At 32.9% G+C, this 27526-nt stretch overlaps 2 protein-coding genes and 2 pseudogenes across 3 annotated transcripts; 2 read left to right on the top strand and 2 right to left on the bottom strand.

The window, feature by feature from the left end:
- Nucleotides 1-42: 42 nt before the first annotated feature.
- On the bottom strand, nt 43-1640 carry LOC143552876 (protein WHAT'S THIS FACTOR 1 homolog, chloroplastic-like; annotated as a pseudogene).
- A 4722-nt stretch (nt 1641-6362) lies between these two features.
- Nucleotides 6363-8008, bottom strand: LOC143552893 (O-fucosyltransferase 23 pseudogene; annotated as a pseudogene).
- A 3841-nt stretch (nt 8009-11849) lies between these two features.
- On the top strand, nt 11850-13082 carry LOC143552874 (O-fucosyltransferase 23-like). The gene has a single exon (XM_077042988.1). The coding sequence runs from the start codon at nt 11865-11867 to the stop codon at nt 13080-13082; it is 1218 nt and encodes a 405-aa protein (XP_076899103.1). The 5' UTR covers nt 11850-11864.
- A 1887-nt stretch (nt 13083-14969) lies between these two features.
- On the top strand, nt 14970-20721 carry LOC143552875 (fructose-1,6-bisphosphatase, cytosolic-like). Of its 2 annotated transcripts, none has more exons than XM_077042989.1 (12): nt 14970-15159; nt 16874-16921; nt 17017-17091; nt 17178-17239; nt 17324-17390; nt 17472-17585; nt 18545-18631; nt 18802-18872; nt 18962-19027; nt 19628-19714; nt 20299-20374; nt 20454-20721. In XM_077042989.1, the coding sequence occupies exons 1-12, from the start codon at nt 15001-15003 to the stop codon at nt 20562-20564; spliced, it is 1023 nt and encodes a 340-aa protein (XP_076899104.1). In that variant the 5' UTR covers nt 14970-15000; the 3' UTR covers nt 20565-20721. The 2 variants fall into 2 exon arrangements, with proteins under 2 accessions (XP_076899104.1, XP_076899105.1); XM_077042990.1 differs by having other exon boundaries at nt 16874-16925; nt 17021-17091.
- Nucleotides 20722-27526: the final 6805 nt, after the last annotated feature.

The raw sequence follows: 27526 nt of genomic DNA, 5'->3' as shown, positions 1-27526 counted from the left end.
TCATTTCGTTAAAGAACAAGTTGTATTCGAACATAGCGGCTTAATACGTTCACAACATATTCAAATGCGGATACATTAACTAACTAAAAACATTACAACATTAATATCAAAAAACATACCTCTGCATACAAACTCATCGCGCTTTCTCTTCGAACAAAACTTTATAAAACCGCTTTCTCTCCTCCGGATCAAATATCCCACCTAGATTATCATCATCATCACCGTCATCCGACAGTTCATAAACCGGTTCATCTTTCTCTTCTTTCATCGCTGCAACGCCTTTTTTTCGTTTCTTTTCTAAATTCAACGCGTGACGCCTTTTATTATACTCATGCAGCCCCTCCTGCATCAACTCTCCAAATTTCTCCTTCACAACAACAAGCGGATCTTTTTCAACCAAACCCGACCCGTTATACCCTTCTCGTAGCAAAAACGTATATATCTGATACTTATTCGAAACGTAAAATATCCCCGGATGCTTTAACAGCAAAACGTTTAGTTTCTCGGGTAGTTGAAACTCCCGCTTGAAATGTCCTAACTTCATAATCGACGCTTTCTTCCATAACGTAAGCGACAAAAACTTGTGTAACAACCCGATAGTTCGTTTCTCCAATTCCTTCGACCCGTTTAGTACCCGACCCGGATCCGTATACGGTGAAATGTACGGTAACGAATCGAATTCACGAAACTTCTCCCGTGATTTAACCCAAGTGGACGGTAACGAGCACGGGAACGACGGGTTCGAACCCGGTTCTTTAAACCTCTTTTCGATTATGGAAACCGCTAACTCGGGGTCCCACTTAACAAGCTCGATCTCCATCGAATTCTTTCTCCCGCCATAATTAACGACCCAGAACATATCAAGATATTTCGGTATGATTCTTATTAAATAATCATCTGGTAACCCTAAATTATTCTTGAATTCGTTTAGTTTCGAGACGTTGAGTTTATGATTATAAACCATCATTAAAACCTTCGCTAATCGTTGAACAACAACCGGTTCTTGAATATTTCTAACGGTTTCTTCTTCTTGTACTAAAAACATCATCCTTTTGGTTAATCTGCAATAATATTCATCGCCTTTGAGGTACGTTTCGAAGCAGCACGGGTATTTTTTGAGCCAGTCTAAGGCTTTGCCTTGAAGATCAAGAGTTTGAATTTTTTTTGCAGGAAGTTAACCGATGTTTCGTGATCAGGGCACCTCAAGATTATGTTTTTAATCTGATTGTTTATAATCCATCTGCGGTTTCTTGTTAAGGCGGCTTCGAGATCGGGGTCTTTTTTCATTGACCATAGTGAGAATCTTCGCAGAAGTTGAAGATTCGGATTCTGCGCGTGAATATTGATCAAAAGCTTCTTACTTTGTATCTTCATTGTTTTACCAATACCTAGCCCTGTTTAAATTAATAATAAAAAATGAAAAACAAAAATACAGTAACATAAAACCTTCAAGTTTCTGCAACTATTCTTTAAAGTCTACATGGCAAAACGGGCAGGTTGGCTGGATAACGGGTCAGAACGGGTTTGGGTCAAAACGTGTTTTTTAAAAAACGGTCATTTGGTTCGGAACAGAACAAGTTTTGACAAAAAATGGATACGGGTCAAAACATGTCGTTTTAAAAAAAATGGCAAATATGGTTCGGGTCAGAACAGGTTTGACAAAACGGATACTGGTAAAAACCGTTCGTTCTAAAAAATGGCTGACCTGGTTTGTATCATAACAGGTTTCAACAACCAAAACGACAAATACATATATTATATCTACACAAATCGGTTCTGGCATGCCTATTTAGCCTTCTAATGCACAGTTACAAATTCGGTTTTTGGTTTTTTGAATAAAAGTGAAATATTTGTTAAATTATTTCAAATTTCAAATGTAAGAATCTAAGGTGCAAAATTAATATGCTCAACTTCTATTTAGTCATGGAACGACCGAGCCTATACAGGTTCTACCGACATTATAATATTAGTATACAGCAGTACCAAGACAATATCTTTATCTTCTACAGTACAAAAATAAAGCTAGATTGAGTGCAAATGAGCCGAGCTGCTCGCAACCTACTCGATCTTGGATCGATAAAAAGCTTGAAACAAGCCGAGCTTTTTCGAGCTCAAGCCGCAATATAAAGCTCGTTTAGCTATCGAGCCCAAGCTCGAGCCTTGTATACGAAGCTCGTTTAGGCTTGTCGAGCCATAACATGCCTTGTGTATTATGTTTACACTTCACATTCACAACCGAACTCGAGCCGAGGTTTGGCTTGCCATTAAGGTGCTAAACGAGCTTGAACCGAGCTTACGCTCGTTTAAGTTTTTTCTCAAAATATATAAAAAATAATTAATAAATTAAAATAAAGCCCAGCCCGAGCTTGAAAAACAGCTCACTTTAGGAAAAGAGCTCGAACCAAGCCGAACTCAAGCCCGAGCCCTTGTAAGTCGAAACGAGCTGAGCTCGGGCTTGGCTTGTTTACACCCCTAAGATAGAATCAACTATATAGCTTCTAAAATCTACATTGTCAAAAGCCCTCCAGGCATGCACCTAGTCAGGCAATCCGTCGCTGAGATTGCAGCCATATTTTGGTAAGATTCTGGCCAAATCCTAAAAATCTAGGCAAACTGGTCTGAAACATACAAAAATGAGCTGGAACCAGTAGCCCCTAAACAGACCAAAAATGAGTCGAGCCAAGTCGAGCGAGGGTGGTTTCGAGCTCGAAATTAAACGAGGCAGCTCAGCTAGGCTTAGGGGTGCAAATGAGCCGAGCTACTTGAGATCGGCTCGTTAAAAAGCTCGATCGAGCCCGAGCAGGCTCGCGAGCCTGAACGAGCGTGTCATTTATATACATTTTTAAAATATATATTTAATAATTATTAATCAATATATATATAAATTTATGAAAAAATAAATAAAAATAACTACATAATATATATATATATATATATATATATATATATATTATTTTATACATAAAATTATAATGAAAAAAATATATAAAAATAATTATAATAATTATATAAAAAAATAATTGATAAATAGTAAACGAGCCGAGCTCGAGCTTGAAAATCTACTCACGAGCTGAGCTCTAGCTCGAGCTCGGGCTCTGCTCGGCTCGTTTGCACCCCTAGCCTAGGCTCGAGCTCGGTATTGAATTTAAACGAGCCTAAGATCTAGCCGAGCTTGCGACGAGTTTGGCTCGGTTACAAAAATGAGCCAACATAATAAGTTGTAATTTACCCTAAATCCATGGGAGTTAATTAATAATATTATTATTATTAATCAAGTTAAAGCAATACAACAATTTGGATTGATTGATTGATTGATTGATTATTAAGTAACACATTTTTGATCAAATAAACAAACAGAATCACGTACCTGAATCGTCATCGATTGTTATTGTGGATTCACGTCTAGTTTAAAACTTGTAACAGGATATAGCCATACGGCCTACGGGTATGATTGAACCGTCTTAACCCATGGAAACGGGCCGGACTGACTTGACGGTTCGGTTTTAACGGTTTGACTACGTTAAGCGAACAGTTCGTGAATCGTTTGGTGTGAAGTTTGTTTTTGTTCCTTCGTTTAATAAAAGAACGAGCATGAACAATAAATTCCGTTTGATTAGTTAATTAAATGAATGATATTTGTAAAAAAAACCGTTCGTTTAATAAAAAAAACTCATCCAAACTAATTTTTTATCTAAAATAGTCGTCCCAGCAAGTTTAATGCTACATAATACTCGTCCCCGAAATTTTCTTAGACTAAAATATTCGGAGTTTTGTAAACTACTCGTTGACACCAAGTATCTATTCGTCACGACTAGTTTAAAATACTTATTTTAATAATTTTTTAAAAATGATACCTAAACTAGAAATTTATTTATGAAAACACATATTCTGAGAATTTTCCTTTCTATAAATATCAACCAGTACAATTTCAAACCCCGTGGTCAAAGTCAAACTATACTCCCTACCCGGTTACAAACCGACCGGGCCCAACGCGTCCGGATGCAATCCAACAAAGGAGCATGTAGGTCACCTTTTCAATTCTTGCAATTTTACGATTGAGGTTTGGAGAGAAATAAGTTATGATAGGTTGCAGTTCATGGAATCACTCACGAAAATAAGGCGTATCGGTAAAAAAATGGGTATGAATATGATCTTGGTTATACTTGGAAGGCTCGTAATGATAAAATCTTCAACTACAAAAAGAACATGGAGAAATTTATAAAGGAGATTAAGGCGTACGTGTTTCTTTTGGATAGTTTGGGAAGATTGGTGTTCGTTTAATGTAACTTTTGATTTTATTCCTTGTACTAGTCTAGCTCCTTGCTAGCGCTTTCTTTTAATATTATTATAATTACCTTGTCGTTTAATAAAAAGAAGTAAAATAAACTAAACGTAAATTATAGCTCAATTTAATAAAATGTATTATTTACTTTGGTTTTATTTTTTTACTTTGGTTTTATTTAAACTAAACAATTATGAAACTTAAAAAACCCTAAGGTTTCTTGAAAGATAAAATTCAAAAGCAATTAACTAACGTAAAGAAGCAATTCTCTAGGTATTCAAAGTTTAACCTTAGAGATAACTAAGAATACATATAATGATAGAACGAACACAAATTAGCGATAGTTAAATAATTTAAATTAAAAAATAAATTAATAAAAACTAAAAAAAATCTTCAAATTCAAACTTAGCTACAATTTATATATGTTACGTCACTTAACTTAAATAAACGAGTGCTAGTGAGAAATTTTACCAACTTATTTTAGTTTTCCGCAATTGACATTCTGCCTCAATGAATATGGGTGATGATTAAGGCTTTGGATGCTTGAGATCTCAGGTTCCAAAACCTGAGTACCTAACTCAATGGAGTTTTTTTTACAGTGATGTGTTTCCTTGTTAATAGTGTTTATGGATGGGTCAGGTCTGCAACGTCAAAATCAGTATAGACGGTTGACATACAGTTTCACTAATGTTTCAAACAATGTTAAAAAAATGTTTTAGTTTATCATTAAATTTAAACATTGTCTATTCAAAACACTCAATTTGCTATTCAAATTCCCTTTTTATATTCAAGTTGCAAGTAGGTAAAACCCGTCGATGATAAACCTAAACGTTGTCGGTCTCAGGCGTTGAGATGGTAAGTCGACGCAAATTTGATCGGTTTCGGTTAAGTGTGTTATGATAACGGAACTAAAAACCAAAAATAAAACAAAAAACATATAAAATTTGAGTTTGATCAATTGAGTGACGTCAATCGGTAACACTTTGACGTTGGGAAAATCCGAGGATTGCCGATCTCAAAAGTTGAGACACTAAGTCTAAGCATATTCGGCTGATTTCCGTCACATTAAATACGCGAAATTAAATAGAATATACAGTAAGTCTACGCGAATTCGTTCGGACATAAACGTAAAAAATCCAAACAACGTCTAGTTGAACTGTGGGGACCAATGATGTCGTATTGATGACAACTTAACAAAGCAATTGTCTAGTTAGCAGCCTTGCAAAATGACAGTTCTGTCCTCGGGATCTATCAGACATAAACATATGTGAAGGGTATTTTGGTCAATTTGAAAATAAAATTGTACATTATTTGAGAATAATAGACTTGTCTAGTTATTAGCGACCGAAAAACATGGTGAATTGTTTTATACTATTATTCCTTGAGTTCACATAAATGCATACACTTGTTATTTTATGCTTTTGTAATAATATATTTGTTTTTATTTCATTGTCCATATAAATAAATTTTGGATGTTAAATAGTTTATTGTAAGAAATTGTAACAAATATGAAACAATTTTTGTAGTCATAACATTTTGCTTATTTAATTTATTTTATGGATTGATAATAATAGCAAATATTATGAAGCAAGGGTAGTGACTCAAAATTAATTTACGTTTTAAATACGCTATATTGACGATTTACAGATTTCAAGAATTAGAGTGACTTAAAATTAAGAGTTATGATATAACGATAACAAGTTTGCTAACACGCATTTCACGTGTGTAATAAATAACTTTATTCAAATATCTCCTTGTTTTATAAAAAACAAAAATTACGTTCATTTTTAATAAAAAAAACATTATGTTCGTCACACGCAATAAAAATACCTGCTAAATCAATATCAACAACAACACATAAACCTTTAATAACACGATATAACACATACACATGATAAGCTGTTTTAAGGGACACATTTGTTGTAACAAGTGAAGTGATATTTGAGCTCTATATTTTCAAAATTATATTTTGATGGTATACATAAAGAACAAGTATACATAACAATAATGTTTTTTAAATACAAGATACAATTAGAGAATAAATTATTAAACCCTTCCAAAGAAAAAAATATGTTGTATTGAAATTTTAATATATCAACAAAAGAATAGTCAGCCAATGCTAGCTAGTTAAATCCAAATATGATCCAACCTCTTTAAACTACTCAGCATGAAACACTACTTGAACCATAACTAATAGCTTTTAAGCTAGAATCAGATAAATTTGTAACCCATAATTGTGGACCGCCGGATTCCCCTTCGATGTTATAAGCATACGAAGGCCATCTGACGTCGTTTCCACATGCGTGTGAAACTCCCGTTTTCATTATCTTTTGAGTTCTCTCGAGAACCAAAAGACTAGAAAACGTGGAATAACTATTCCCCACAAACACATCGGCTTTTAAACAAACTTCATAGTCTATTGCTGCTTGAATCAGATACGAGTGATTCTTGTAAAACTCAGTTAACCCTAATCGCTTCTTGTCAAAAGGGTGCATACCTTCTTTCCAACCATTTAAGATCGTATCATCCTCGAGAAGTTCACTAGCCACGGCTAGATAAAGAATCGTAGGCGGTTTTAGGGCCGGAATGTTTGCTACCCTAGACGCAATCTCCTCTTTACTACTACAAATGTTCGATAAATTTGATCTATGTTCTCTATTTTTACAATGTATCATCCAATCTTTTTCAATCCTCATATGGATTGCTACATATGGTGTTTGATATGAAGAATCGTGTTTTATTTCACTTCCAAACTCTCTAATCTTCGACACGACTTTGTTTGCTTCGTTAGATATTTCATCCACTAAAACCAAACATTCAAACACCTTCGCATAATCACTAACCGGCCAATGATCATGCCATAGAAACGGGTTCTTCCCCGTTATTCTAATCGTCTCATACGCATCATAATCTTGTTTGCTAAACTCTTTCAACTGATCAAGATCTCTCTCAACCGTCCATCTCCTACCACTACCCTTTTGAACCTCGAGTAAGTCACTTCGATTCCCAATATCAGAATACTGACTCACACGCACAAACCCATCACAAAGCGAATTAAACCTCTCAAAGTTGAAGACCTTATCAAACGAAATAGGCTCCAACCGATCAATTTCCTTGTAGAACAAAGACGCGCTTAAGCTAGGCATTAGAAGTGATCTATTCAACATTCTTGCAGTCAAACAAGCTCTTGCAAAAGCAATCTTTTGATTGTTTAATCCCCAAACAATTTGAGGCACCTCTAAGAACTTCATTCTTTCATTCCCATGTTTCAACAACTCATATTCGTCGTCTCTAAACCGACTAACATGAATCGAGCTAGACGGTACAAGAGTTCTGATTATCAAAACCATCACAAACAAGAACACAAATATGGACACCAAAGAATTCACATGTTTCAACTTTAACAAGTCCATCATAGATTCAAAAACTCATTTCTAAAAAAATGAATACTAACCAAATTCAATAATAATCATAAGCATAATCATAATCATAATCATAATCAAATAACAAGATCACTCACCTTAACTAATCCAAATTGATGAACCCGTAACCGATCATCCAATAATCAAGAACAATTATGTGAATATGGAAGAAGAATCAAAGGAATAAAAACAAAGAACAAAAGTATTAATAATCTTTAAAGCTTGAAAGCTATATAACAAAGAACAACAACCCATCACCATCTTGACAACCTGTTTTGATCTACAAATTTCTCAAAACTTCTCATGAATATTATTATATTAATATATTAAATATGGCAATTTGAGGGTTAAAAGTTAAAGCTTATATTATAAGAAAAAGTTAAAACAACTTTTGTATATGAAAATGATAATTAATAATATTAAATTTGACAAAGTTGGTAAGAATAATAAGCCCGTCAAAGTTGACAAAGTTAACGCGTGCAATATTAGTGGCTTAAACACATTTGAAGCCGCTGCAATTTCGAGCCATGTGAATGGGTACCACAAAGTTAAGTCAATTTAATAATTTATGCCTTGATTTATGTACTTTTTATATTTACATAAAGTAATAAAAATATTACTATATTATTTGCATGAAAGTATATTATTATTTTGTATGTAGCGTGGGTGGGTTAACTACTTTTGTTATTTTACCTACCCTAGTACAACCTTAACTTTACATATGTTACTTTCACTATTGGACACCCCTCACTCCAAACCAATGAAAACAAAATAAGATATTAACAAATAAAGGCATAAATAAGTCGAGTTGAGGTTAATCGAGTCTGAGCCTTAAGATCGACATATAGTTTGGCTCAATTCAAGCCTATGTTTCTGGGATGAAGCTTGACTCGTAAACAGAACTTAAAGAGCTTGCTCGGTTTGGTTTGGTTTGGGTTGAACTATTTTGAGGAAGACGTTAAACGAGCCAAAGCTAGGTTTAAGTTCGTATTACAAGCCAAAGACTGGCTCATGTTCATATTCAATGGAGACCTTAAACAAGCCAAAGCTCAGCTTGAGGTTGCATATTCAATATGACTTAAAGGAGCCAAAGCCTAGCTCGAGCTCGCTGACTGTGTTGTGAAAATTTTAAAAACTTATTCAAACGAAGAGAATGGCCCTTATGATGATACCAATGTGGTTTTTGTTACGATTTTGTTCTCTATGATTGAAAATTATACTTTGTCACATAGTTACAATTTTTAATCTTTGAGAATCGGTTAATAAATTTTTTATTGAGTTTTATTAGGTTGACTCTTTTGCCCTTAATATTAAAGAAAAAGAATATATAAGTTTCACTACTTTATGATGTCCCTAAAATCAATCGCTTCAATCGCTAATATCAGTCACCCCTTAGGCTATTTAAAATAATGTGCGTCTTTATTTAATTAAGAGCCTGATTTTTCAACAATTTTGTTTATAGTAGTCGTCGGACCTAGAGGGAGCGTCGATGGTTGTCAAAGTGGACGTTGATGATGTTTATTAGAGAAGACGAGATCAAAAACCGGTTCTTTAGTTTTTCTTAATAGTAAGCGTAAGTTGATTTTCTTACCAACAAAAAGTAGCAAATTTTAATTTTTTCTTTAGTTCAAAGACCAAGAGAGTTCAATAGTGTATATTGGAATCTAATGGGTCTGAAATTTGAGAATGATATGATCAATTATATGATTCCGTCATTTTATGATGTTGAGCGACACTTCTTGCAACACTAGTAGTGTTGCTGAAGGTACCGATGAAACTAAGAGTGTGGTTGAGACAAATTGTGACACTTCCTACTTTCCTAGCATCGCTAAGACGTTTGGCGACACTTAGGTGTTTTTCAGCGAGAGGTGGCTTGACTCGTAGAACATTTGCAACGGTTGGTCATTGTGTGAGCCACTACCCTGGGGAAGCTCACCTGGGGTGAAAGGTAAGCTATGTAATTTATGCTCTGGTGTAATCAAAATTATAGTTTTCGATCTTTCTACTGTCTATCTTATTGTTGTTTAGCTCACAACAACCGATCTATATCATTTCTATCAAAAGCGAGCTTGAAATCAAGATCTTAAGGAATATTATAATCAATTGTTTAATTTCTCAGAAAGACAAAAACTATGACATAAACATACTATATAGCATCTTTCATACTTGTTAACATCTATCATATATACTTTAAGCTTAAAAGCTTCTAGAGGTGGGTTTCAAATATTAATTATATCATGGTTTCTTAAAGGTTTGTAAGAAGGCCAAGGCTAAAGTTGTTCAATTTGGTGGTACAAAAAGAATATATAAATCAAGGCATGATTTATTCTCATAAATCAAGAGGTGATAATTATGAAGAAAAAAGAAAGAAAATTTTAAAAATATAATACCCGAAAATTATAAATCACACAAAAATATGAAAATACAAAACTATTAAAAACCTTATCATTATTAACAATAACAAACATCTCTAGTGTTGTCATTTCGAGCCATACAAAATTGGTAAGATGCAACCACCAAATGTGATCTTTAGATTCTAAGTGATCCAACGGTTGACACATCAATATATATATATATATTGTAGTGCATCACCTTAATTGATTATTAAATCCTTTGTGTAGTATGTAGGGTAAGGCTTTTATGAATTATGATTAATTAAGCATAGTATAAAGTAAAATAGAAACAAAAATAAGAGTTTACTAGTGCTATACATGTTATTTGGAACCGAACTAAATGTGATCAAATATGTTTATAAGGTTTAATAAGTTGCTACAAACTAGGAATATAAAAACTACGTCATAACAAAATCTTTCTTGCACTAGCTCAAGAATTATAGTATGTCCATATGTGTGTGTGTCTGAAGAGCGAATTTTTATATCAGTTCATCTGAGACACTCTAACCGCAACATCCGGATCTCACAACAAGTACTGGTTGGGCCTAACCGGAACACTACGTCCGGATTAGCTGGTCCCATCCTTGAACTTTGCACCAATACTTCTAGAATCATGAGGTCCCAACTTCTAGAATCATGAGGTTGGGACTGTAGAGACTTCGTAATACAACGTTCTTATAGCCAGATATCTATAAACACGAACAATGATATAACCCTTATCATGTGGAATCAACCATAAATATAAAATAGACGTCAAATTATGGATACTTACGGGAATTGATGAAGACGGCGATGTCATGATTGCATATAAATCGGTTCCCGTTATGATACCTTGATTCGATGGAGCAATTGAAAGAACATTCTTATCGGTGTTCTTATCGGAAAATGCACTTATCGATATGAATGAGTCGTATACTAACTCCCCGTAGTTCTCTCGAATTAAAGGTATCTAATGGGTAATCATAATCGCCCCTTAACTATCAATAATTAATACAATTACTTGCATTAAATAATTGTAGAGGACTAGTTATGTTATCTTGGTTAAACTATTATTAAAACATAAGTATAATAATTATAAATTAATTAATTTAAATGGTCTTAAGGCCGCATTAAGCGTGTGTAAAGTGTAATTCCATCAAAATGAGCTAAAGTATTTAACATGACATAACATTACTTGTGACACATTACATACGATATCTTCTCTGCGACTAAAATAATCTTGTAAGGTAAGTGAATCATATAACTTAGAATTATCGATATAAAATAGTACGTGCAACATTTGTCATTAAAGAAAGTATCACACATCCCATTCCCCATCGTTATGACACTCTTTGGAGTATCTTGACATTACTGTTATTATTAAAATCATGATATTATTTCATTTCTTTTTCCAACAAATTCTTATCAACTATGAACTGTTTGCATTTATGAATATTTTTATGAAATGACCTTTTTACCCTTTAACTTTAAATACCAATAATAAAACTTACATACAAAAATTGTTTATTTTATGGAAGCATGGTTCAAGAAATTGGTGAAATCTATCATCTATGGAACACACTACCAGACCAGGTTGTCAAGATTGTGATGTTTTTTTTATCTTTATTCTTTTTGTTTCTTTGTCTTCATTCTTTATGTTCTTTTTTTCCATGCAACAACTTTGATCATCATCATCAATTCATCATCTTCCTTTTATCTTTTTCTTTCCCAAATTCTTCATACTTTATATCCAATAAGTTATTATCGAATTCGGTTGAGATTCATTAGATGAATTCATTGGTTACAAAATGTTTGTTCTTGCTAGTAATGACATTGATCATCAAAACACTTCTACTCCCCAACTCGGTTTCCATTCGTGTGTTTCAAAACGATGAATTCAAACCGGGAAATGCAAGAATGAAGTTCTTGGAGGTGCCTCAAATTGTTTGGGGATTAAACAATCAAAAGATTGCATTTGCAAGAGCTTGTTTAACCGCAAGAATGTTGAATAGATCACTTCTAATGCCTAGCTTAAGCGCGTCGTTGTTCTACAAGGAAATTGATCGGTTGGAGCCTATTTCGTTTGATAAAGTCTTCGACTTTGAGAGGTTTAATTCTCTTTGTGATGGGTTCGTGCGTGTGAGTCAGTATTCTGATATTGGGAATCGAAGTAACTTACTCAAGGTTCAAAAGGGTAGTGGTAGGAGATGGACGGTTGAGAGAGATCTTGATCAGTTGAAAGAGTTTAGCAAACAAGATTATGATGTGTATGAGACGATTAGGATAATGGGGAAGAATCCGTTTCTATGGCATGATCATTGGCCGGTTAGCGATTATGCAAAGGTGTTCGAATGCTTGGTTTTAGTAGATGAGATCTCAAAGGATGCAAATGAAGTCGTGTCGAAGATTAGAGAGTTTGGAAGTGAAATGAAACAAGATCGTTTGTATCGAACACCATATGTAGCGATCCATATGAGGATCGAAAAAGATTGGATGATACATTGTAAAAAACTAGAACAAAGATCAAATGTATCAAACATTTGTAGTAGTAAAGAGGAGATTATAGCTAGAGTAGCAAACATTCGGGTCCTAAAACCACCAACGATTCTTTATCTAGCCGTGGCTAATGAACTTCTCGAGGATGATACGATCTTAAATGGTTGGAAAGAAGGTATGCACCCTTTTGACAAGAAGCGATTAGGGTTAACTGAGTTTTACAATAATCACTCGTATCTTATTCAAGCAGCAATAGACTATGAAGTTTGTTTAAAAGCCGATGTGTTTGTGGGGAATAGTTATTCCACGTTTTCTAGTCTTTTGGTTCTCGAGAGAACTCAAAAGATAATCAAAACGGGAGTTTCACACGCATGTGGAAACAACGTTAGATGGCCGTCGTATGCTTATAACATTGAAGGAGAATCTGGCGATCCACCACTATGGATGACAAATTTATCCGATTCAAGCTTACACGCTATCAGTTATGGTTCGAATAGTATATCTTGCTAAAATTTATCCATCACTAGTAAATATAGTTCATTCTTTTATACTAAATAAGATGTTATACCAAGTACTTGTATTGTTCAAAGTTCATAGTTGTGTATGTACACTGTTACAAGTGTTGTTCATGTTTCACAATTAAAGTTTTATAGTGTTATACATATATTAAGAACTATGAAAATCTCATAACACAATTGTATACAAACATAATTAGAAGCAGTAACCATTTCAACATATTATCTAGTTTCAAATATATTATTTGTTTTAGTATAGATAATGTTTGTACGTTTTATATTGTATTAGAGACTCCATCACATCCTTCATCATTCATCGAAAATTATTAATTAGAATGGCTATTCAGCCAATAATATTTGTATAACATTTTAATCATAGATGGTCAAATTTTTAAAAATTTTGATTAAAACGCATGTTCGATATCTATTCGGACGATGTTTTAAGCATAGATAATTAAACTTTGAAATTTATTGTTTAAAATAGTCCTTTACCTCAATACAAATATATTTTCAGGTTTAAAATATATTATTTGTTTAAAAATAGATGATGTTTGTACCATCACATCCTCAACAACCATTTATTAAATATTATTGGTCAAAATTAAAACTTAAAACGCTTGTCCAACCAATTATACTATTAGATGATGCTTCAAATATATTATTTGTACGTATAATAAACCACCACATACAATGTATATCTATTCAAATATATTATTTGTTTCAATATACATGATGTTTGTACACATATTATATCATTAGACTTATCACATCCTTCCTTATTGAAAATTATTGATCAAAACGGTTGTTCAATCAAAATCTTTAGGGCCATTTTGACTATTATTTGATCAGTCATCTAATATCTATCTGGACGCCGTTCTAACCATAGATAGTCAAACTTTAAAATCTTTTCATCAAAACGACCGTTTGACCTATATTTGAAAGGTTGTTACGATTAGGTGTGTAAACGAGGCGAATTAGAGCTTAAATAGGCTCGATCATGGCTCGTTTTAGCTTATGAGAGCTGAAGCTACTTTTTTTTTTCTAAAACTCAAGCTCGACTCGATCAAGCACAACTCTTTTATTATTTATTACTTTATATAAGCCTATAATCATATTTATAAATGTTGAGAAAACTTAAATGAACCTAAGCAGTGGCGAATTTTAGTCCATCCCCAAGTTTTTTTGCTTAGTATTGTGAATTTATCCGTTTTTGTCCGGGATTTTTCATACGTAATGTAAATTTAGCCGTTTCCGGTCGAAAATTTAAGCCCGACCCTCCCGTTTCTGAAATTTTTTTATACATTTTGAGTTCTCCCCCCTCTCGATATCTTAGTCCAAGCTTCACAACTGAACCTAAGCTCTACTCGATCTCATGTAGCTCCTTAGACGAGCCAAAACTCAACTCGAGCTTTACGGTGTAGCGCGAAATTAATACATATATAAAAGTTCAAAAAAGGTAATTAAAACTTAAAAATACACCAGGTTCGTTAAGACTCGACAAGCCTAAACAAGCTTTTCATACATGACTTAAGCTCGGACCAGACAGCAAAACAATCTTTATCTAAAGCTTAGACTCGACTCGTTAACACCCTTAACGAACTTACAATTATTATTATTATCAATAAACTCCAAAACAAGTCCCATTAACACATCAATATAATTTGTCTCCAAACTCACAAACTGCCACCACCTTTTGTGTCCAGTCATCTCTTGTACTTGACAAAGGCCTCTAGTCATGTCACTTCTGCCACGTGTCACCACTGCTCTCATATAAACCTCATCTATGTTTCACAAACTACGTTATTATATCAACCTACCAAATCCAATCTCCTTTGATATGTTTTAACGTACAAATATTATTATTGTTATTGTTATTATTATTATTATTTTCTTGTTACATTGTGAGACTTAAGATGGATCATGCTGCCGATGCGGTCCGAACGGACTTGATGACGATAACTTGGTTCGTGCTTAACGAGCAATCCAAGCATCCGGAGTCACGTGGCGATTTTAGTATCTTGCTAAGTCACATTGTTCTTGGATGCAAGTTTGTTTGTGCTGCTGTTAATAAGGTCTATCATGTTCTTTTCTCTTGTTTCCAGAGCATCACTTATCGAACTAGAGTACATAAATTTACGTGTCTAAACAAGTCTATTATTTATATGATTTTTATTATGGTATATTAGTCTATTAGAATAGGTAAATACGTCATAATTATTACTATATACAAACAATATGAAAAATGCAACTAAATAAATTTTATTATATATATATATATATGGGGGAGGATCATGAGAGAACTCCATTTTATGGAGAGAACAAGAGAACTAATATTGAAGTATTTTTAATTTAATTAAAAAAATATTTTTGAATTTTTTTTTCTTTCATCCTTCTTATATGTTGTTATTCTTCACCACAAAAAAAAAATAAAAAAAATAATAAAAAAAATTAACGAGTAAACACCGACTTTTTTTATAATGCATATGTGCAATAGTGTGCATTTTGATATTTGAAATAGTGTTGAATAGCATATATATAGTCGTTTGTATTGTTTATTTGCAATAGTATTATATTATATACAAAAATTAAAAAAAAATCGATATAGTGCATATGTGCATTAGTGTTGTATTACATATATGCGATAATGTGTTTTGCATACAATTATTAGTGTCGTATTTGCATATATTCAATAGTGTGTATTGGATAATGCAATTGTGTTGTATTATATGCAATAAAACACTATTATATATATGCAATAGGCATTAGTGCACATATGCACTACAGTACTACACCGACAAGTTTCTTTTTTTTTTGTATCAATATCATCTTATTAAATGAGGAAAGAAAAAAAAATCACAAAATAAATTTTTTTAAAATAGTTAAAAATAATTCTTTACTAGTTCTCTAGTTCTCTCTTTAAGAGGAGTTCTCTCTAGATCCCACCCCTATATATATATATATAAAGTTTAACTATAAATATGAGTATAAAAATAAATATAAATAGAGCTTTATTTATCGAGCTAGAGTACACTTGCGAGTCTTTAGCCTAAATAAGTCAGTTATTTGTATTAATTTTTATTTAATATATTAAACAAGTAAATACATAATAATAGTAATTACATATAAAAATATGATAAAAATAACTAGATAATTTTCATTATACATGTGGAAATTAGATCGAGTTGTAAATATGAATATATAAAATTAATTATAAATATATGTTAATTATAAATATATGTAAATTAATTAACAAACTATGAGCATAGCTCCATCTTGAAAAGCTGCTCACGAGCCAAGGTCCAGTTTTTAAAAAGAGCTTGAAATGAGCTAAGCTCAAGAGCCTAAAGCAAAATCTTATTTATATAGTTTTTTGTTAATATATTAAATATATGATTATATAACAATATTATATATAAAACTACGGTTAAAACGACTTAATAGGATATATTATGTTATATATAAAAATCAGATTATAATTATATATAAAAAAAATATAAATCATAAATGAGTTGAGGTTGAGCTTGAGTCTTAGAAACAGAGCTTGAAATCCTAGCTTGAGCGTTAGAAACAGTGTTCGAAATGAAACCGCTCGAGCTCTCTTAAGTTAAAGTAGGCAAGCTCGAGCCTAGCCGAGCTCTGGCTCGACTAGGCTCGTTTACAAAGTTAATATGCTATTTCTTTGAAAAATTTTAATCGATCGATTTAAGTCGCTAACGGCTAAACAAACTATACCAAAAGAATATCAAGAAAGCTGTTATAATAATAATCTAAAGTTTGCTTGTGCAGGCAGGTTTAGCAAAACTCATTGGACTTGCAGGAGAGACCAATGTGCAGGCAAGTTAATAAAATAATGAGTCAACCCGAGTTGTGTTTTATCTCAAACGGGCCGAGTTAATAAATAAATTAATTTGCGCATGTTCCGGTTTCAGGGAGAAGAACAGAAGAAGTTGGATGTTTTGTCAAATGAAGTTTTTGTTAAGGCTTTGGTCAGCAGTGGCAGAACAGTAAATATTCTTTTAACTAACTTCATATATTTACTGTTTTCGTTTTATAACTGTTTTTTTTAACTGCTTTGATCACTTGTTACTAGTCCATACTTGTTTCTGAAGAGGACGAGGAAGCGATTTTCGTAGAACCATCCAAACGCGGAAAGTGAGTAAAAAAAAATTCTCATTTTTGAATAATATATTTTTTTCTGTTATGTTATTTTTAAAAAATTATATGCAAATTATGCAGGTATTGTGTTGTTTTCGACCCGTTGGATGGATCTTCCAACATCGACTGTGGCGTTTCCATAGGAACTGTATGACGACTGATACCCGTCTAGAGTACTACATTTTTTAATATTGTATTTATTTTGATAAATTGAAATTATTTCGGTTAGATTTTCGGGATCTATATGCTGAAAGACGGAGGCGAGTCCCATTTAGAAGATGTACTTCAGCCAGGGAAGAATATGCTGGCTGCTGGATACTGCATGTATGGCAGCTCTTGCACGGTGAGATGAACCTCGCTTATAAAAATGAAAAATGGGCGAGTCGGGTCAAGGGTAAAATGGTAATTTTTGGTACGGGTCGGTTTAAAACACTTCTTTTCCAAAAAAAGTTTAATTTTTTTAATTAACTTGTGTCACATGGCCTTTTCTTTTTTTCCTTGTGATTTCGTTTGTTGAAAATGGGCGAGTCGGGTCATGGGTAAAATGGTAATTTTTTGTACGGGTCGGTACAAAACACTTCTTTTCCAAAAAAAAGTTTAATTTTTTAATAACTTGTGTCAAATGGCCTTTTCCTTTTTTCCTTGTGATTTTCCCTTGTTGAAAATGGGCGAGTCCGGTCATGGGTAAAATGGTAATTTTTTGTACGGGTTGGTACAAAACACTTCTTTTCCAAAAAAAAAAGTTTAATTAAAAAAATAACTTGTGTCAAATGGCATTTTCTTTTTCCTTGTGATTTTCCCTTGTTGACCCATTTCTAGACCTGTAAACGAACCGAACAAACACGAACATGGACATTGACACTTAATCAAACTAATAAATTTTGGTGTTCATGTTTGTTTGTTTAAAAAATGAACATGTTTGAGATCGTGTATGTTCGTTTATTTAAAACATAAAAGAACAGCTCACGAACATAAACGAACAAACATAAACGAAAATATATGAACAAACATAAATGAACGTTTAAAAACATAAATGAACGGACAATATATGTGTTCATGTTCGTTCGTTTAATTAAACGAACACAAACCTTTTATTCCTGTTCATTCATTTATTAAATAAACGAACATAAACGAACTTCCCACCGAACGGTTCACAGACGGTTTACATTCGGTTCGTTTACAGGCCTACCCATTTCCATTTTAGTTAAAAAAAAATTACCATTTAATTTGTCTGTTTTAAAACATATCAAGAATCGGCCCGTTCATAAGTAATTTACTCATCGATATATCATTCGTTTTCAGCTCGTGTTAAGCACCGGATCCGGTGTGAATGGATTTACTCTTGATCCATCTCTAGGAGAGTTTATACTCACTCACCCTGACATTAAGGTAATCTTTTTTATTAATCTTTTTTTATCAGAAGCAGCCTCTCTATTCTTACGCTGTAATGATAAGACTGTCTACATCTTACCCTCCTCAGACATTACCATAACTTTGTTATCTGTCGGATTTAGTGAGTACGATAATGATGATTTATGTTTACTTTTTGAATTATATAGATCCCAAAGAAAGGAAAGATTTATTCTGTTAATGAAGGAAATGCTAAGAACTGGGATGGGCCCACTGCAAAGTATGTTCATCATGTTATATTTTTACCCATTGGTGTTTTTTATCATAAGTTATATTAATATTATTATTTTGTTATATTTTGAGTTCCAGATTTGTGGAAAAATGCAAGTTCCCAAAGGATGGTTCACCTGCAAAATCTCTAAGATATATTGGAAGGTACTTGATAGTTATCAATATGCCTGTAAATGAACTGAACGTTCAGTTAACTGTTCGTGAACAATTTGGCGGAAAGTTTGTTTATGTTTGTTTATTTAGTAAACGAACGAACACGAACAAAAATTTTGTGTTCGTTTAATTAAAGGAGTGAACATGAACACGTATTTCGTTCGTTCATTTATGTTCGTGAACGTTAGTATATGTTTGTTCATATGCGTACACTTATGTTTCTTTGTGTTTACTTATGTTTGTTTATGTTCATTTAAGTAAGTTCATATATGTTCAATTATGCTTGTTTATCTTTGTTCAGTTATGTTCATTTATGTTTGTGAACTATTTGTTTAAATTTTAAATAAACGAACATTAACAAACTCGAACATGTTCATTTTTTAAACAAACGAACATGAACACCAAATATTTGTTCAATTAAGTGTCCGTGTTTGTGTCCGTTTAAAGTTAAATGAACGAAAACAAATATACCCTTGTTCATGTTTGTTACGTAATTTTCATTTATGATTAAACAAATAATAATAATAATAATAATAATAATAATAATAATAATAATAATAATATTTCCTGTTTTATTATTACTTGTTGCAGTATGGTTGCTGATGTTCATCGTACCTTACTTTATGGAGGTGTGTTTTTGTACCCTGCTGATAAGAAAAGCCCAAATGGAAAACTAAGGTACTTATTAATATATATATATATATATAGTGTGTGTGTGTGCATGAAGTTGAAAAAACCGATCCGAAACAGAAAAAAAAAGCCAAACTAAACAAACCAAAGTGAAACAAAAGCTGACGGTTTGGTTTTATCTTTTTGTAAAATTGAATCTTCATTTTGCATGTAATGAAACTGAAAAAAACAAACCCAATTTATATATTTACATTTTCTGTTTTTTTTATAAGTAATTTATAAGAATTTTATAAATATGTAACTCAAATATTTTAGTCCAAATGTATTATATGTTTCAGACCCAAATTCTGTATTTTGAGTCAGAAAGAAAAATTAGGCCAAAGCTTTTAAACTCAAATGGGAAAACCAAAAAAAAAAAACCGAACCCAAACCTAAACCAAACATAAAAAAAAAACCGACACTGAAAAAACCGAAACCAAACGTTTTTCAAAGTTTGAAAAGCGAAGTTTCTATTTTTTTTCTTCATTTTTAGCTCAAAACCGACATAAACTAAACCGTGCACACCCATGTATAGACATGCCATGTATTTAAATGATTATTTATATGAGTTTTATTAAATCTATATAAAACAGGGTTCTTTATGAAGTGTTTCCTATGTCATTCTTGATGGAACAAGCTGGAGGACAATCATTCACTGGAAAAGAAAGAGTAATAAAATTAAAAATGTCACATTTATTTAATCAAAAGTATGAAAATAATAATATTAACTAATTAATTTAATGTACAGGCTCTTGATTTAGTACCCAAGAAGATACATGAAAGATCTCCAATATTCTTGGGAAGTTATGATGACGTGGAGGAAATCAAGGCCTTGTATGCAGCTGAAGAGAAGGCTTAATTAGTATAATTATTAATTAACCTTGTGTCCATGTTGTTTATAAAACCATAATAATGTAATAATGTGTTTGTAACATGTTGTAACACAATCACTCATTTTAATATTTAGGGTTAAACGAGTCGAGTCCAAGCTTGAACCTGGTTTGTTTAGAGCTTTATTTCTCAGAGTTTGAGAATATATGTATTACGTAATACGTTGGGAATGTTTAGCTACTATGTTCACATAACCGAAGACAATAGTCCTTAAGTTGAAGCTAGCTAGACTCATTTAAATCGACATGTTTATTATTTATTATTATTTTCTTCATGTACATTCATATTTTTTTGGTTGTTGGTATATATATATTTATAATTTTTATATATATATATTTAGTGTATGTTAGATAAAAAAAATATATGAATTTAAGCTCGTGACTACTTAAGCTCAATATATAAAAACTTGGGGTTTGAACTTGTTTAAACTTTGTTCGATTTGAGGTATGGCACAACGGCACTTAGAGGTGCACAAGTAAGGTATTTTCAGAAACCGAAACCGGGTAAGAACCGGTTCCAGGTATGGTTAAAAAAAAGTCAAAATCGGGTCAGGTGGGAACCGGTTCCGGGTATTTGACCGGGTTTTCCGGATTTTTTACGGGTTTTGGGTAGGTCGGGTCGGGTACGAGTGGGAACCAGTTCCGGGTCGGGTCCGAAACCGGTTATTTTGCACCTCTAGAGGCATAGCCCAAATGTAAACATATTAAAACCATCATCATAACAGGCCCATTATCCAAAAGAGATGTAAAGTTAAAATACAAAGGACAACAAAAATGAGAAGGGTGAGAAGGAATCCAGTCCATTGATCTTAGATGTGAACGACTGTATTTAATTTTAATAAATAAAAATTGATGAAAATGGCATGAAGGTAATAACTCATCTTTGTTGACTTTCTCTCTCCACATGCAAGGCACATGTCAATTCCCCCATCATTTTAAAATGTCCATAACTTTTTCATACTTTTTTAAAAAAAATTCACCATAATAATAAGCGTTTTTTTATCTTTAATATGAGTATCATATTGTTATATAAAAATAAAAAAAAATTAACGGGTTTTTTTAATTGTGTTTTTTTATTGTTCATTGTGTCATTGTGTAATATGTTGTTTCCATTGTGTTTTACGTTTCAAGTCATTGTGTTATACGTATTCACCATTGTGTCTTACGTTTTAGATCATTGTGTTATACGTATTCACCATTGTGTTTTACGTTTCAAGTTATTGTGTAACATGTATTAAGCATTGTGTTTCATGTATTAGATAAAAAGACACAATGGTGTGTGAAAAGACACAACGACGAAAAAAGACACAATGATAAGCGAAAATACACAATGGTGTGCGAAAAGACACAATGACGAAAAAAGACACAATGATAAGCGAAAAGACACAATGACGTGATTTTTGTTTTAAATTTTATATAACAAAAATCATACTCATATTAAAGATAAAAAAACGCTTGTTATTATGATGATATTTTTAAAAAAAAAAAAATATCATACCAAAAAGTTATAAACGTTCTAAAATGTTGGGGGTATTAACATGTGTCTTGCATGTGGAGAGAGAAAATGTGTATAATTACCTCTATACCCTTTTTCTTTTGGTTCCTACTTGACACATGTTAATTATTTATGACTTCTCACACTTCTCATTTTTGTTAGCATTTGTAGAATAACTTAACCCTCCAAAAGAGTCCAAACACCAAACAAACATCAGCCTTAAATGTGTAACGACCCAAGCACATATAAGGCTAAGGGGTGTGGGGGGCTCTAATGGGGGCGCGAGTGGGGGCTCCAGCCAATAATATTGTGACGTGTGGCAGAGAGAGAAACTGGATAAGATGGGTGTTGGAGCCCTCGTTGGAGCCCCTGGCCCTGGTGTGGAGGGGCGCGAGCAGGGGCTCCAGCGGATTTTTTTTTTATTTTTTTACAAATTTAATCTAATAATAATATTAAATAATAATAATAATCGTCAACGGCCCTCTTTTGTCGTTTCCTTCCTTACACACACGCACGACCACCTCATCTCCGTACCACTCTCTATAACCACCCATTCACCACCTTCTTCTTCATCTTCATCTTCATCTTCATCTTCACTCATCCCAATTCTCATACTCATTAATGGCAACTCCTACATTCATCGATTCCAACTCTCACATGGACAAACTCACCTCAGAAATCTTCTCCATCCTCGAAAACAATATACATCCATAAAAATTGTGATAAAAATAATTATTTAATAGCTAACTAATCAAAATATTTATAAAAAAGTACACTATTAATAAATAAATAGTGTATATTATTTATTACCAGATAACCTCGGTAGTAAGACTGGATTTTAATGGCGGCCCATTCGCCGGAAACACTATAACCGGAGTCACCGCTGGCAACAACGGCGGCTCTGGTGGTCATACGCACCACCTCCGCCGCAGCATGAGCTGCAGCGACAGCAGCAACAGCTATGGCATGATCGGCTGAACAACCATCATCGGAGTAACGATGATGACGTGGCGTGTCACGTGGGCGTGTTACTGATTTGTCGGAGAGGTGTTGACGAGGAGGTTTGTGTTGGTCGGATTTTAAATGTCCAACGGCTAGATCACACATTCCCATGCATCTTTACGCCCATCCTCAGCCGCTACCGGCCTTGCGCCCGCCTTGGTTCCCGTGCTCGCGCCCCTCTCGCGCCTCTGTGGTGTGGTGCTCGCGCCTGGGGGCGCGAGCGGAGGGGCTCTCGCGCCCCCGCTGAAGCCCCACACCCCTCAGCCTAAGTTACAACTTACAAGTATATAACCCAACAAACAAGTTTACCATCAGTGGGCTAGCAGCAGCCCAATTTAAATAAACAAACTAGCCCAAGAACCCAACCAATCTCATAGCTCAATAATGATTTGGTTATTTGGTAAGTTAGTAGGTTTTTTTATTTATCTTTTGTTTTTTAAGATTCACTTGCATAAGGAAGGTCGTTAATAAAGTGACCTTGGCCAACAATCTTTCATAACTGAACCTCGATTATGGTTATGGTTAAGCATTCATAACCGACTTTACACACCCCTATTTATTGAATTGATCAAGCTTCTTTATTTATGAATTTACATCCGTGTCGTTTCTTGTTTCCTTTCAATTCGTACGCTTCATAGTTTAATTCTCTTTGTATTTGATATAAACCCAATATATATTTTCTAATTTTACCTTAAACATATATTTATCTATATAACTGCCTACAAAAAAAAGATAATGTATTGCGCTCTGGAAAACCCGTTTAAGTTAAAAATTGCCACCAGATTGTTTGTTTTCGAAATTGTGAGTTCTCATTGATTTAACACGGTTTTAACCCGTTTAAGTTAAAAATATAAGAGGATTATGGGTCTCACCAAACCCGGACTACCCTTAAACGGGTATAACATCTCATTTATTTTGAAATAATTTTGTCAACAAACAATAATTTTCGCGGGTCATGAGTCTTCCCGAACTCGAATAACCCTTAAACGAGTTAACATCTTATCTATTTGTGAAACTCTTTAATCATCAAACCCTAATTTAATTTTTATCCACTGCATATTCTCCCTCGCCAGTCTATTTTCTCCTTCACCGATTAACATCCAATTACCACTCATCATCGTAAACTTCCCCTCTCATGCATCAATCACTATCCTCACCTACATCAACCGCCACTTCATTGTTGGATTTCTCCTCAATCGCCATGATGAATAGTTCATGAACATAAAAGAACGTAAACAAACATAATTAAACAAAGTCAAACGAATATACATGAACAAACGTAAACGAACACAAACAAACTTAAACGAACATAAATAAACACACCCAATGAACACAAACGAACAACTATAAAACATTAAGTAGATGATTTATCCAATGTTTCATCCAAAAATGAACATAATAAACATAACCAATCAAAAATTGATCAAAATAAGTCAAACACATTACAAACTTGCTTACAATAAATTATATTAAAATACAATAAAAATACATTTATAATAATAGAAACGACAAATATAAAAAATAAAAAAAATCCATAATACATGAGAGAAAAACTAGTTTATAAATATAGTTACTAATTTTTATTAAACTTTTTAAAAATAAATTCAAAGTCCAAAACCAATCCTTATCCGAGTGTGGGCCCGGCCTTTGAAATGGACGTAAGTCGAAATAAAGAGACCAAATGACTCTCAAGTGGGCCGTTTTCCAAACCCAAATTACCAAATTACCCATTTTTAATCTATCAACCTTCACTTTCAACATTTAAAGAAAAGGTTACAATTTTTATTATATATTATAATAAACAATTTCAATTCAAATATTTAATATAATTTATGGGGTGATTGACCTTTTATTGGTGGTAAACGCCTTATTTATAGTGATTTTAAATAACATTATTATATGTCTATGAGAGAAAGATGATATCATTTAGCATTGTCGATGTTTTTATCCAAATTTGTCAAAAATCAATAAATAATAATCCTATTTTTCTTGTTACAAAGAAAAGTTTTATGACAATCTTTTTATTTATTTATTTGATTCAATATAATAATAAAAAAGTTGATTGTATCAAAACATATTGATACATGTATTTTTTGTGTAGTGTCTAAAAATACATTATTTTTAAAGGTGCATAACCTGGTATTTTTACCATTTTATTTAATTTTGTAATTGTTTGCTTATCTACGAATAAACTCCGGATATATACCAACACCATACATGTTTGAATTCGGTATATATTTGGTTTCAAGTTGCGGATCACGTACATAACTATTCGATTCTCGGCCCACCATTACATAAAAATGTCAAAAGTGTAAGTCTGGTACATTTAAAGATAGTTATTTTAATATGTAACATACTAGTACAATACATGTCAAAGTTAATATCTTTTACTTTAATCTTTTATAAAAACAAACTCTCTTAATTTGTACATTAAACCATTTGCTTTACATCACATAACATGTCTACATAAATCCTTTTTGAATACTTTTATTTAATTCATGAAATAATCATACAATTACCTCACAACTCTAGTCCTTTAACTACAATCATGTGTAAATGAACAAACTTGAAAAGTGCCTTGACCCTTGGGTCCACCCATATGTGAAAGTGATAGAAGACATAAAATAAAGATACCATTGAGCAAGTAGAGAGAATATGTTAAATTTCCAAGTGTTCTGTCTTATCAGTTTTGTTAGTTGATTATCATGCACAAGAAGAAAGACTTTTATTGATCAATTTTTTTATATGTTTTATCGACCGGTTGTTAAGAGATCAATTCAACTTACAAGAATCCAAAACCGTACGTTTGGCAAAGCTAATGGTCGAGGCTTTAATCCTTCCTAGCCTAATCATTGTTCACCCTAATATGGACGTAAGTACAAAAGTGAAATACACACGCTTTACTACTTTTTTCAGGTTTTGTTATCAATCAGCCTGAGCCTAACAACACCTTTAGTGTCGAAATCGCCATCAACTACCAACCTTTCGTTGATATACCCGATCTTTTCATATAGTTCATATAGAGATACCATGTTCGAATATCATGATATCCTAACAATAGTTATTTTGTTCACCAATGGCATTTACATGCATCTCTCATTGTCTTTTAAGTGGGCTATCATTTATACATGATGTGGACTCATACCAATTAGTGATAATGCTCAATATTGGCAATTTGAAGTGCCTACTTTTTAGTGCCTTTACACACAAAGGACCCTACCTAATAGTGACCCAATATCATATCTATATATTACTGCCACACCTACAATTTTCAACATCTTATTCATAATTACATGAATTAAAATCCAAGCAAGAGCTAGTGTTGTTACATAAATCAACATTAAAGGAATTAATAACTTGAGTTTACGTAAAAATTAATCATCATAAATTAATATTCTTACAATCTTATCTTAACTTGAGGGTTGCCCTTAAGGTTACACCTTTATTGTCCTTCTTATATTATACAAACTAAAGTTATTTTTTAGTTCAAAGATATTGTTTTTTTTTTTCTTTTAAAGTTTTTTCATAGCACAAATCTCAAATTCCACATGTCTCGTACATCTCTTGTATCTCAAAACTAACATAACACTATGCACAATTGTAAGCTAGGGCTAACTCCTACTGCCGCATCACTTTCGCGCCCACCCCACATCACACTGGTGGGGGCCTGGGCCTTTCTACCATGATCCCTCCATAGCGTGAGTTTCTGTTGTCTATTAATTTAAATTCAGTATCAGATCATAGTCACACATCTAACTAATCCTTAAATATTTAAAAGATGAAACCTATGTGAGACTATTACACATATTTGTGTGAAAAGCGAAACCCCGCATGTGTGACGGTTTCGTAACACCTTTTCACTCACTTAGTTATTACACGTAGTCTAAGCAACAAGAATTCTTTTTAGGATGGTGCATTTTGATTGGCCATAGTATGTGCTTAATATCATATATATTTGCATATTACATATACATATCACACTACAAAAGTAAATAATATAGAAAATAAAAATTGCGAACACAAGCAATTTTTAAAATAGTCTCTTCTCTACATCGAATGATCGAACACAAGCAGACGAAAATAAGTGTTTTTTTAAAAAAATTATTTATGAGATAAGATGTATCCTATCCAAAAAGGGGTAGCGGCACAACTTGAATTGATGCTTAACATGCTATTTTTATTGAAATAAGTTTGTTTAAGTTTGTAGCATTATACGTATGCCATCTTTATGGAATGTTGTATCAAAAGATGTCGTTACACTTTTACATAAACAATTTAACCATTAAACTGTTGGAATACCGTATGCCCGAGACACATAATTAGGTTAATGTGGCTAGTCATGTTTGATCCAAGTCGGGTCATACCCAATAACGAGTTAGACACACACCAATTATGTATTTGTTAAGATAAGATCTATAAGACAAATACAGAACA

The sequence above is a fragment of the Bidens hawaiensis genome, unplaced genomic scaffold (assembly GCF_021521415.1).
Source record: "Bidens hawaiensis isolate Kalapana, Puna unplaced genomic scaffold, B.hawaiensis_p1.1 tig00017043_1, whole genome shotgun sequence".
NCBI lineage: Eukaryota > Viridiplantae > Streptophyta > Magnoliopsida > Asterales > Asteraceae > Bidens > Bidens hawaiensis.
This window is presented reverse-complemented; position numbering and strand designations above follow the sequence as displayed.